The sequence below is a fragment of the Carlito syrichta genome, unplaced genomic scaffold (genome assembly GCF_000164805.1).
Source record: "Carlito syrichta isolate Samal-C Ts95f unplaced genomic scaffold, Tarsius_syrichta-2.0.1 Scaffold239047, whole genome shotgun sequence".
NCBI classification, from domain to species: Eukaryota; Metazoa; Chordata; class Mammalia; order Primates; family Tarsiidae; genus Carlito; species Carlito syrichta.
Genome location: NW_007183143.1, coordinates 122058 through 134728, shown reverse-complemented (window position 1 = coordinate 134728; position 12671 = coordinate 122058). Strand labels below are relative to the sequence as shown.

The 12671-nt window shown below is 50.6% G+C and overlaps 1 protein-coding gene across 1 annotated transcript in view; it reads left to right on the top strand.

Annotated features, from left to right (window-relative positions):
- The window catches only part of TGM6 (transglutaminase 6), a 54426-nt gene that overhangs the window by 12813 nt on the left and 28942 nt on the right, over nt 1-12671 (top strand). The window contains exons 5-10 of the mRNA XM_021709491.1: nt 3235-3408; nt 4082-4324; nt 5389-5507; nt 7125-7253; nt 9119-9296; nt 9798-9936. Coding sequence (XP_021565166.1) covers nt 3235-3408; nt 4082-4324; nt 5389-5507; nt 7125-7253; nt 9119-9296; nt 9798-9936 — 982 coding nt within the window. The remainder of the gene's footprint in view (nt 1-3234; nt 3409-4081; nt 4325-5388; nt 5508-7124; nt 7254-9118; nt 9297-9797; nt 9937-12671) is intronic.

Sequence of the window (12671 nt, the reverse complement as noted above, 5' to 3'; positions counted from 1 at the left end):
CACTGCACTCCAGTCTGGGCTACAGAGTGAGACTCCAACTCAAAACAAAACAAAACAAAAGAAATAAAGCATATCACATGCAAGATGTCAGTAAGTGCCATGGAGGAAAATGGTGGCAAAGGAGGGAGTCATAGTACAGTGAGTTGCAATTTAGAAAAGGGTGGTTAGGGAAGGCCTTTCTGAAAAGGTGACATTTGAGCAAAGGAAGAGGTAAGGAAGCGGGTTCTGCAGGAATCTGAGAGGAGAGTGCTCCACACAGAGGGAACAGTACTTGCAAAGGCCCTGTACAGGGGACCTGCCCCAGGTTCAAGAGACAGTCAGAAGGCCAGTGTGGCTAAAAAGGCTGAGCAAGGGCAAGAGAAACAGAAGAACCAGAAAGACATCAAAGGGCCCAGTCAGAAAGGGCTTGTGGGTCATTGCTAGGACTTCCACCCTGCTGTGCGAGGGAGGAGCCAATGGAGAATTTGAGAGAAGTGAAGTAGTCTCAGATCTTAGCAAGATCCCTTGGGCTGCCATGTTGAAAATGGGCCCTGGGAGCCACAGGGGGAAGTAGGAGCCTAGTGAGCATGGTTGCTTCTAGAAAATGGGAAGGGTCATAGTACCTCCCCCACAGGACGGTTAGGAGACATAAACATTGAACAAAGGAGAGACGGCCAGGCCCAGTGGCTCACGTCTGTAATCTCAGCACTTTGGGAGGCAGAAGTGAGAGGATTGCCTGAGCCTAGGGGTTTGAGACCAGACTGGGCAACTTGGCGAGACCTTATCTCTACAAAAAATTTTTTAAAAAATTAGCCAGGCTTGGCGGTGCACGCCTGTAGTTCCAGCTGCGGAGAAAGCTGAGGTGGAAGGATCGTCTGAGCCCAGCAGGTCGAGGCTGCGGTAGCCATGAGTGTGCCACTGCACATCAGCCTGGGTAACAGAGTGAGTTTCCAGTGGGGGAAAAAAGGTGACATGACTCTGGCAGCAGGGCAGGGGTAGGAGCATCTTCTCAGAGGACAACCAAAAGCTTCCCAACCAGAAGGGGCCTTAGGAAAGGCACAGGGCAGGTAAGGAATGTGTGGGACACGTGGGCAGGAGGCTGAGAAGGTAGAGACCGATGCAGCCAAAACAAAGGATTACCAAGGCGTGGAAAGTGGTAAGATCCTGCCAGGTCCCTCATCCAAGGCGAAGGAGTTTGGACAGATCATCCGAGGCATGGGGCATCCAGCAGAGTTTTGGGAGATGTGTGACAAGATGAAAAGGCAATTTAAGGAAGAGGACCTCTTTGCTACCTAAAGCATCTCATCGGATATTGCTAATTAATCTTCCACACTGCACAAGAGTGACCTTTCCAAAGTGCAAATCTGATCACATTATGCCCCTGCTTAAAACAATTTGATTGACCACAGCGCACAGGACAAAAGGCAGACTCCTTATCCACCTCCAAGCCTTGGTGGTCTGGCCCCTGCAGCCCCCTCTACCCTCACTGCCTTCCCCCACACATCTGCTTTCTCTCTAATTTTATTTTATTTTATTTTATTTTATTTTACCTTTTTTTTTTGAGTTGGAGTCTCACTCTGTCGCCCAGACTGGAGTGCAGTGGCCACTCTCGGCCACCGCAGGCTCGACCTGCTGGGCTCCGGCGATCCTTCCGACTCAGCCTTCCAAGTAGCTGGAACTACAGGCACACGCTACCACGCCCGGCTAATCTCTCTAATTTTAGAAGTCACCGTGCTCTCTCCCGCCCCCGTGTCTGGCTCCACAGCTCCCGCCTAGAGCCCAGGGCTGAACAAGTCCTACGTTCTGTGCTTCTGGAACTCCCTCTGCCTTTCCCCAGGGAACTTTCCAGAGCTTGTTCCTAGATGTTTGAGATCTATCTACTTAATGCCAGTCTTCTCTGCTGGCCCATCAACTGCCTGTGTCAGGGCTGATGGATATTTCATGGGCTATTGGGGTCTGGAGCACCCAGCACAATGCCTGGCATCTGAATGAATGAACTCAGTAGATGGAGGAAGAGGATGCTTGGGTTGAGCCTAGATTCAGCACTTAATCCTCCCCTGGAGACACCCCCTCCAACTCAATGCCGCCTTCTCAAGGGAGGTTTGCTTGTCACCCTTCAGGTCAGGCCAGGACCCTTTGTCATTGTTCTTTTCTCTCCTTGACAGTTGTAACAAAGCAATAATTAGTTACATGTGGAGTCACCTGTTTAGTTGTCAGTCACCCTGCTCCCCAGGAACATAATCACTGACATTTATTGAACTCTCGTGTTCTAAAGGCTCTAAATGACAGGCAGTTATCCTCAACACCACTCCACAGGCAGAGAGAGAAACTGAGGTACAGAGAAGTCAAGGAGGAGGAGGTTCAGCCAGTAGATGACCAAGTCAGGATTTGAACCCATATCAGCTGATCCCAAAGGCTCTGTGCATGACCACTGTGCCACACAACCTCACCATGTGGCTCTTGTCCACCAACACATCTCCTTCAGCGCCAGACACCACCCTGGCCTAGAACAGACACAGTTGATTCTCAACATTTGCAGATTCTGTACATTCAAATCGGCCTACTTGCTAAAATTTATTTTTAACTCCAAAATCAATACTCTTGGCACTTTCTCTGTCATTTTCAGACATGCAGAGTGGCAAAAAAGTGAGTTGCCTGACATGCATGTTTCCAGCTGAAGTGGAACGGGGTGACGCCCTGCCTTCTTGTCTCAGCTCTCATGTTATAAACAAGTGTCTTTTCTCTGTCCATTCGAAATCAGGTTTTTTGCATTTTTGTGCTTTGTTGTTGGTGATTTCTCTGTTTGAAATGGCCCCCCAGCTTAGTGCAGAAGTGCTGTCTAGCATTCCTAAGTGCATGAAGGCTGTGCTGTGCCTTATACAGAAAGTCTGTGTTAGATCAACTTCATTCAGGCAGGAATTATAGTGCTGTCAGCTATAAATTCAATATTGATGATCAGCAATATATATTAAATAACACCTCTTTAAACAGAAATGCGTAGAAAACACGGTTGTATTAAATCAGTTGATGAATAGGTTGTGACCAGAGGCTCACAGGAAACTAAACCTATATTCTCAGTAACAGCGATGGGTCAGTACTCACTAATACAGTGTTTGCAGTGACTTTACAGAACCGAGAATAAAGAGAATCACCAGTACGGGGTTAATGACTGGATGGGAAGATGGCTGGCAGGATGAAGCGGGTGAGAAATGCACCAAGAACTTGGCCTCATCAACTCGTCCTCTCCCCGCTCAGGGATCAGAATCACCAAGGTGGACTGGCAGCGGTCAAAGAATGGCGCTGCCCACCACACCCAGGAGTACCCCTGCCCTGAGCTGGTGGTTCGCAGGGGTCAGTTGTTCCGCCTCACCCTGGAGCTGAACGGTGCCCCGGACAGCGAGGAGGCCGTCATCTTCACGGTGGAGACAGGTAACTGGGCTCACCAGCAACCCCTGCTGGCCTGCGGCTGGGGGGGCCTCGTCTTGTGACCAGTAACCTGAGACCTTGCCCTCAGCAGTCCAAGCTTTGGGGGAAGCAAGTCCCTGTCGGTGGGCTGAGCCGTGAGCCCTGGAAGCTTTTGGTGACAGCTTTCTGAGGGTGATTGGAAGGCGCTGCTTGCAGACAGGGGGATGGGTGGGGTGAGCTCTCTGGAACCCTAAGTGTACCAAGGAATCAGGGCACTGGAAGGGTATGAAGTCACTGAGCACTTTGAAGCCCACGCTTTTTTTTCTTTTTTCTTTTTCTGTAGAAATGCGGTCTCACCAAGTTGCCCAGTCTGGTCTCAAACCCGTGGGCTCAGACAATTTACTCGCCTCGGCCTCCCAAAATGCTGGGATTGCAGGCTGAGCCAGGGAGCCTGGTCAAGTCCACGCTTTTTGTTTCTTTCCTTGGTGACTTTTAGGCAGGCTTTGGTTTTAAAAGGTGATGTCACTTTCTCCTTGGCCCAAGAAGAGGCTGGGAGTCAGGACGGCTGAGGTGTCCTCCTCTCTACCACTGGCTTTCTTGCTCTTGGTCAGGTCCTGTCCTCCAACAATGTAGGCGTTTCGGGGGTGAGCTGGGCTTCCAGGTGCAGGGTCTCCTGAACCCCTCTCCTCTCCACCAGGACCCCAGGCTTCTGAAGCCCTCCACACCAAAGTGGTATTCCAGACATCGGAGCTGGAAGTGGGTGACACCTGGACAGCAGTGAAGGAGGCTCAGACAGAGAACATCCTAACCGTCAGCCTCACCAGCCCTCCCGATGCCATCATCGGCCACTACCTGCTGAGTGCCAGACTTTCCTCCCGACGCAAACACAGTGATCGGAAGCTGGGCGAGTTTGTTCTCCTTTTCAACCCATGGTGCCCAGGTAGGGGCTGCTGAGTCCAAGGCAGAGTTTTCCCGGGAGCTGTCCTCGGAGGCGGGCCTGCCTTGGAGGGCCCTGGAAGGCGGGTTAAGGGACAGAGGGGGGTGAATGCCAAGAACCAGACAAGAGCTTGGCCTAGACAGGGGTGGGCACCAGGCAGAGGTACCCAGTAGCAGATGCTACAAAGGGCCTGTGCTACAAAGTGGCTCAGGCCTGTGATCCCAGCATCTTGGAGAGGCAGAGGCAAGAGGGTTACCAGGGATTAGAGACCAGCCTGGGCAACTTGGTGAGACCTCGTCTCTACAATAAATCAAGAAATTAATTGGGTGTGGTGGCACACGCCTGTGGTTCCAGCTACTTGCAAGGCTGAGGTGGAAGGATCACCTGAGCCCAGCAGGTTGAGGCTGCAGTGGCCGCGAGAGGCTGGGAGGCAGAGTGAGACTCCTGCTCACAAAAAAGGGAGGGGGCGAGGGGGCCTGTGTCAGAGGGGCTGGAATCTGGTGATTTCTGGTGTGCAGAGGCCAGTGGGCAGGAGATGCCCAGGGATCGGTAAGAGCCCCAGACTTAGGAGTCAGACTGCCTTGGTCTAGTCCCAGCTCTGCTAAGTTTTTTCACTCTGCGAATCTCAGTTTCCTCAACTGTAATATGGGAATCATAACAATGTCTACCTCATAGGACTGTGGTGAGAATTCCTACAGCCCATGCTTGTCAAGTACGCAGTGTACCAGAAGGCCTCAGTAAGGGGTGACTGGGATCACTATTCTTATTAATATTTAAGAAATATGAAGCTGCTATTGGCTTTAAGGAGGGTCACCCAAAGGTGTCAGGACTCCTAAAATCCTTCAGTGTTGGGCTGGGTTGGGGTCAGTCCCTGCTTGGGCAAGGACCAGCCAGGAGGAATGGGCTTGGCAGGAAGGCGGCATGGGAGCCTGCGGGCACCCTCTCGCCCTCTCCTGGCCCAGGCAGCCTCCAGGCGCTGCCCTGCTGCTGTTCCCTGATGAAGTCCCTTCCCCAGGCCTGCAAGGCCAGAGCCTCAGCCCACACGGGGCCCGATGACTGCTTTTCAGAGGATGACGTGTTTCTGGCCTCCGAGGAGGAGAGACAGGAGTATGTGCTCAACGACAGCGGCATCATCTTCCGAGGCGTGGAGAAGCACATCCGAGCCCAGGGCTGGAACTACGGGCAGGTCTCCAGGGGCACAAGCCAGACAGGGACGCAGGCTGGGGTGTGGGGAGGTCAGCCGGGACAGGAGCCCTTCTGTCTGCTCATTTCTCAGGAGGGACAAGCTGGGCTGATTCTTAGAGCAAATCCATTCATTCATTCATCTGCTGTTCATTGGGCCAGGGCCTGTGCTGGGTGCTTGGAAGGGGAGGTGCTTTGGATACAGTTTTGAAACAGGTCAGTTCTGATGTGGAAAGATAAATCGCTCCAATCAGTGGTTGTCAAACTTGAACGGGCATCAGGATCACATGGAGGGTTCCTTAAAACCTGGATTACAGGCTGAGCACCGTGGTTCATGCCTGTAATCCTAGCACTTTAAGAGGCTGAGGTGAGAGGATTGCCTGGGTCCACAGGTTTGAGACCAGCCTGGGCAACCTGGTGAGACCTCATCTCTACAGTAAATCAAAAAATTAGCCAGGTGTGGTGGCATGTGCCTATAGTTCCAGTTACTTGGAAGGCCGAGGCAGAAGGATCACCTGAGTCCAGCAGGTTGAGGCTGCGGTGGCTGTGAGTGTGCCACTGCACTTCAGCCTGGGCAATAGAGTGAGACTCCAACTAAAAAAAACCCAAAAAACAAAAACTTGGATTGCTGGGCCCCATCCCCAGAGAACCGACTAGGTAGGTCTAGGGCAGGGCCTAAGAATCTGCATTCCTAACAAGTTCCCGGGTGATACTGATGCTGCTGGTCTGATATCTTACTTCGAGAGGCACTGGCGTAGATAATAGTTATGATTCCAGACGCAGTGAGGGAGGAAAGTCAGCATATTAGGGATGTGGGCAAAGGAATCCAGAAGACGATGAAAGGAAGCTGCACCTGGGGACTGTGGAAGATGTCGTGATATTGGCGTCGGCATTGGGTCTCCCAAGTTAGGATCTGAACAGGCAGAAGGAAGAGCCGTCAGAGCTGCGTGGAGGTGGGACATGAGGGAGTCCCTGAGTCTGCTGGGGAAGTTCTGTCTGCTGAACTCCAGGTACCCAGCAGGAAGAAGGCAGGACAAGCGTGTTAAAGACTTAACCATCAGGTCGAGGAGTTTTGCACTGCCCTTCAGGCCAGGGGATCAAAGCATTAGAGGTTCAGGTGCTGGGCAGAGAAGATACAGAGGAGAGTTTGGAGAACATTGGAGGGGTAGCCAGTACTCAGCACCTGCCTTTTGTTGCCAGACCTCCCACATTTTATGAGACCATAAATCTTAATTTGTATGTAAAAATACTCCAGTTTTTAAAAGTTGCCAACTAATACAAATGTATCAAAAACATCATGCCGAGCAAATGAACATATTAGTGAGACAGACATAGTCAGGTGCCACCAGCTTTAACGCAGACTTTACTGTGGGCAGTAAGGAGCCATGGGAGGTTGTTGAGCAGTGGAGAGGCATGATTAGGTTGAGCTTCTGGGTCCCCAGGTGACTCTTTGGGAAAGAGTTTCCAAGACTAGGGGATGCTCTGTGATGTCCCTGGGGGATGAGGGTGGGGCAAACTCCCTCGAGCAGACACAAGAGACTGGCCGGGGAAAGGGTGATGGAAGGGTCTGGAATATGGGTGCCTGAGCACAGCCTCTAAGCACAGCCTCTCTGGGGAGCAGTTTGAGGAGGACATCCTGAACATCTGCCTCTCCATCCTGGACCGGAGCCCCAGTCACCAAGACAACCCGGCCACCGATGTGTCCCGTCGCCACGACCCCATCTACGTCACCAGGGTCATCAGCGCCATGGTGAGCAGCCGCTGCCATCTCTGCCTGTGTTCTTCTTCAAGGCTTCCCTGTCAACCCCAGGGCCATGCCCTGTGCTTCCTCCCAAGTCACCCCGTGTTTTAATCCTCTATTGCTGCATAACAAACCACCTCCAAACTCAGTGGTATAAAACAACCTTTTGTTACATTTTCAGTTTTGTAGATCAGGAATTCGGTCAAGGCGCCATGAGAACGGCCACTCTCTGGTCTAGGATGCTTCAGCTGGAGTGTCTGAGTGGCTGCAGGTGTCTGGTGTTAACTAAAAAATTATAAGATGTCTACATTTGGGAAAGGAGACTTTGTTTTTTGTTAAGGTTTACAGCCTGCAAGGTGACCATTCGCAGACTGGGAGGCACAGCCTCTGGCAAGGATCAGAGACAGGCTTTAAATGTAGATGTCTGTGACTTAACCTTTGCCTGGTATGGCCTCGGGTCTTGTTTATAATTTGGTACCTTATTGAGTCTATTTTGTCAGTCTTATGATCTCTATTTTAATATTAATGCTGGTCAGTTGTGTCTAAACTGCAAAAGAGAGGTAGTATAATAGGACATGTCTGACCTCCTGTCCCATCCTGGATAAGAACTCGGTGTTAAGGTTTTTTTGGAGTCCCCATGTCCAGGAAGGTGTCCATTTAGTTGGTGGTGACTTAGGATTTTATTTTTAGTTTACACTGATATGGTTTGATGGCACCATAAATCTGGGGCTGGTTCTGGTGGGCAGCAGTTCCTTAGTTCTGGGGGACAGCACTTCCTTGGTTCCTGTCCACACCGTGTCCACTGGAGTTGGAATGTCCAAGATGACTTCCTCACCCTCATGTCAGGCCCTGGGGTAGGCTGGCTGGAACAACTGGGAATGGCCAGTCATCCCTCTTTTCCACACACCCTTTCCATGGAGCAAGCTTCCTCACAGCATGGCAGTCTCATGCATGGCATCTGGCTTCCCCCCAAGCAAGAGGGAGTGGAAGCTCCCAGTCTAATAAGGCCTGGAAATTGGCACAGCATCACTTCCGCCATAATCAGTGGTCAAAGCAGTCACAGGCCAGTCCCACCTCTCCATGGGAGGGCTACCAATTTTAACCAATCACAGACCTCAAGCCACAGTGCTTCCTCCCCCAGAAGTTGGTGTGGCCCACAGGCTCCCTCTGTCACATGCAACTGTTCACTGGGCAGGTCTCCGACATCCCAAATTGCACAAAGCTGTGTTTCCCATATTTGAGACAATCCTTCAAGACCTCAGAGAGCTGTTGGAGCGCAAAGTACCAAAAGCAGTGGCAATCCCAAGCAGCAGAGAAGGCCAGCACTGCTGACAGAAAAGGTCCTGAAGTCCAGGCTCCTGAGTCCAGGTCCTGGACTTACAGGCCACCCCTTTGATTAGCTTGATGTGTGATTTGGGCAAGCCCCTTAATGCCACTGAAGCTCAGTTTTCTCATCTGAAAAGACAAGAATAGTATCACCTACACTGTAGACTTAAACAGGTTACTATAGTGTGCACAAAGTCCTTAGGGCAATGGCTGGTGCACGTTAAGTATTTAATTCATGTTAGCTGTCTCTGTAATTATTGTACCACCAACAGTCCCCAAAGACGGGTCATTTGAAACCAGAATGCTCCAGAATTGTAGATGATGTTCAACAACAACGTATCCAAAAAGAAGATAACTGAAAATGAGAAGTAGTGCCAAAAAAAGTGGATTATTTTAAGACAGCAGATGCCCCCAATTTCCAAACCATTTAAAAGCAGGCATGACCTCGATTGACTTGGGTGGTCCAAAGCTGGGGTGCATTTTACAGCAGCCAGGTTCCAAAGTGGAGAGCCCTGCCTGGTGGTGGACTTGTGCCCTCTTCTGCCCAGGTGAACAGCAACAATGATCGTGGCGTGGTTCAAGGCCAATGGCAGGGCAAGTACGGTGGCGGCACCAGCCCGTTGCACTGGCGCGGCAGCGTGGCCATCCTGCAGAAGTGGTTCAAGGGCAGGTACAGGCCGGTCAAGTACGGCCAGTGCTGGGTCTTCGCGGGAGTCATGTGCACAGGTACCTGGGAAAGAAAGGCCCTTCCCCCAGCCCTCTTCATTTGCACGTATTTATAGACATTTGCATATACCACCATCTGTCTTCTTTGAGGAGGGAGAGACACAAGTCTGGTTAATGAAGAGAGAAGCCAGATAGTTCACTTACTTGACTTTGGGTCTTTTATTTTGCAGAGGAGTCCTGCCTCTCTTTGCCTCTCATTCACTGGGTGCCTTGGGCATGCCCTGTGGTCCCCTTGGCCTCAGTCCCCTCAGGAAAATGACGGGGCTCTATTAGGTGGCTTCCAAAGCCCTGCCAGACTCAGAGCCTGTGTATTCTCATGGGTGGCAGCAGCATCTACAGAAGTCCCTGAGAGAATGCAGAGGCGATGGTGACATTTCTGAGACAGTGGAGACAGGAGTCTCAGCCTTGCTGCCTGCCAAAGTAGACAAAGATGGGGGCATGCGGAGCAGGCCTGAGTCCAGCCCAGAGGGAGGGGATTGGCCCCCAGCCTCTGTTCTACAGTCCTTAGGTGCTTGGGGATTGCAACACGGGTCGTGTCCAACTTCAACTCAGCCCATGACACGGACAGGAACCTGAGTGTGGACAAATATGTGGACTCCTTCGGGCGGACCCTGGAGGACCTGACAGAAGACAGCATGTGGTGGGTTCTGCCCCCAGCCCAGCCCAGGGACTCCTAAACCCAGCAGGCAGACATGGCCTCATCTTCCATAAAACGGCCAGGCAGGAGCAAATCCAGGGCCCAGCCTCCTGCCTCAGTTAAGACAAAACTCTTCACACAAAGCTTTACAAAATTCATTTTAGTTTTCTAAAATAGGAAACACATTCATGTGGTTTAATACTCAAAAGGTACAGGATGGATTACCATGATAACTCTCTCTCTCACCCAGTTCCTCGGGCTCCCCGTCTTCCTCCTGGAGGCAACACTGTGACTAGTCTCCCGCATCTCCTTTCAGAGAGACTCTACCAACACAAGAACACACACACACACACACACACACACACACACACACACACACACACACATACACATGTGTGTCTCCCCCACTTTCACCTGCTTAAACAATACTGGCAGCATAGGGCAATACTGTTCCTTCTTGTACATTCAACCGTTGTACATTCAAACAGGACATGAAGAATTGTCCTTATTCCCCATAATGTTTTTGTTTGTTTGTTTGTTTTTGAGTTGGAGTCTCACTCTATCGCCCAAGCTGGAATGCAGTGGCACACTCACGGCCACCCCAGCTTCAACCTGCTAGGCTCAAGTGATCCTTCCTCTTCAGCTTTCCAAGTAGCCAGAACTACAGGCATGTGCCACCATGCCCAGCTAATTTTTTGATTTATTGTAGAGATGAGGTCTCATCAATTTGCCCAGGCTATTCTTGAACCCATGGGCTCAGATAATCCTCTTACCTCAGCCTTCCAAAGTGTTGGGATTACGGGCTTGAAGCACCATGCCCGGCCCCCATAATGTTTTTTGTTTGTTTGTTTGTTTGTTTTGAGTTGGAGTCTCACTCTGTCGCCCAGACTGGAGTGCAGTGGTCGCTCCCAGCCACCGCAGCCTCGCCCTGCTGGGCTCCGGTGATCCTTCCGCCTCAGCCTTCCAAGTAGCTGGAACCACAGGCGTGCGCTACCACACCCAGCTAATTTTTTAATTTATTGTAGAGATGAGGTCTCGCCAAGTTGCCCACGCGGGTCTTGAACCCACGAGCTCAGGCAATCCACTCACCTCGGCCTCCCAAAGTGCTGGGATTACAGGCTGAGCCACCAAGCCTGGCCAATGTTTAAAGTATTAATAATAACAGCACACTCACTGAGCACCTAGTCTGTGCCATCTAAGCCCTGTACATAACTGAACACTCAGATGCTATACATAGATTAGCTCATGTATTTCTCCAGGCAACCTGTGAGTAAGTTAAAATGATTTATTCTACTTTGCAGATGAGAACACTGAAGCACAGAGAGGTTAAGCAATCTGTCTGAGGCCACCCAGCTAGTGAGTGGAAGAGTAAGGGTCTGCCTCTCTATCACACGGAAACACCATTGTTCATCTAACCATCTCATGTGGATGAACATTTCGGTTGCTTCTGTTTTTAAAATGTTGCTTTTACAAACAGGGCTTCAATGAACAACCTTTTTCAAATATCTGTCCTCACATGGTGCAAGTCTGTCACTCAAAGTCAACTTTCTAAAGATTAAGGAACATGGGGAAGAGAACACAAAACAGAAACACGGACAGCCTCAGCCCCTGCTCCCCAGCAGAGCATGCCGGGCCCTTCCTGAGCCAGCCTCTGGCTCGGGCCATCTCTCGGCCCCGCTCTTCCCCTCTCGGCTTCTCTTCTTTTCTGGTTCTCTTCATTCCTTCTCCCTGGGAGCACAGAATTCTGGCATTCTTTTCCTTTCTTCATGCAGAACAAACAGACACTTCCTCTTGATGTTTAGGCTTCTGTCACCAGCCAGGTTGTCAGGATCCCCTCTGTAGCCCCCAAATGCTTACCAAGATATTTCCTAAAGACAGAGACCTCCCCAGGAGGAGCTCTGAGACCAGCCATAAAGGTCAGAGACAGGCAAACCAAGAATCGGGTTCCTCTCTGCTGCTTCCCTCCTGTGTGACCTTGTGCAAGTAGCATTACTCTTCCTAGTCTCCAATGTTCATCTTTAACACAGGAAGCTGGGGGGAAAAAGCCAGAACTTCTTACCAGGGCCTGCAGAGCACTGCATAATCCTCACCCTACCTACCCACTGTGTTTGCCATACCCCCGTAATACTGACATGCTTTTTATTCCTGGAGCACACTAACCTCTTCCTTGCCTCAGGACCTTTGCATGTGCTGTTTCTTCTGCCTGGAGCATTGTACCCTTCACGCTCTGTATGGCTAATCCATTGTCATGTAAGTCTCACCTTAGATGCCATTTACCTAGAGTGGGTTTTCAACAGTTAACACCTATCTCAAGCCTCTCTTTTCCCTCACAGCATTCATTGTCCCAAACATTTGAGGGAAGCAGCTGAGAGGGCATACTTGGTTCTGCTTGTCTCCTTTAGAATGCAGGCTGCGTGAGGGCGAGGATCTTCTGTCTCACGTGCAGTACCTTTACCAACAGGTTCTTGATACATATACGAACATACGTATATACGCACACATATATATACGGGGGTGCCAAACAACGTATGCACATTTTAAGTATGATTGCTCAAAAGATGGTGTTAAATGAATGTTGGCGTCACCATGAGACAGGCAGGACAAAGAAAATGGCGGAAGCACGGTTGCGCAAACGTCACGCTACACATTGCAACCCTAATTCAATTCAACTTCGAAAAGTAATACTTAGGTAACATCTCTTAAAATGGATATACATTTTTTTGGCACCCCCGTATTTA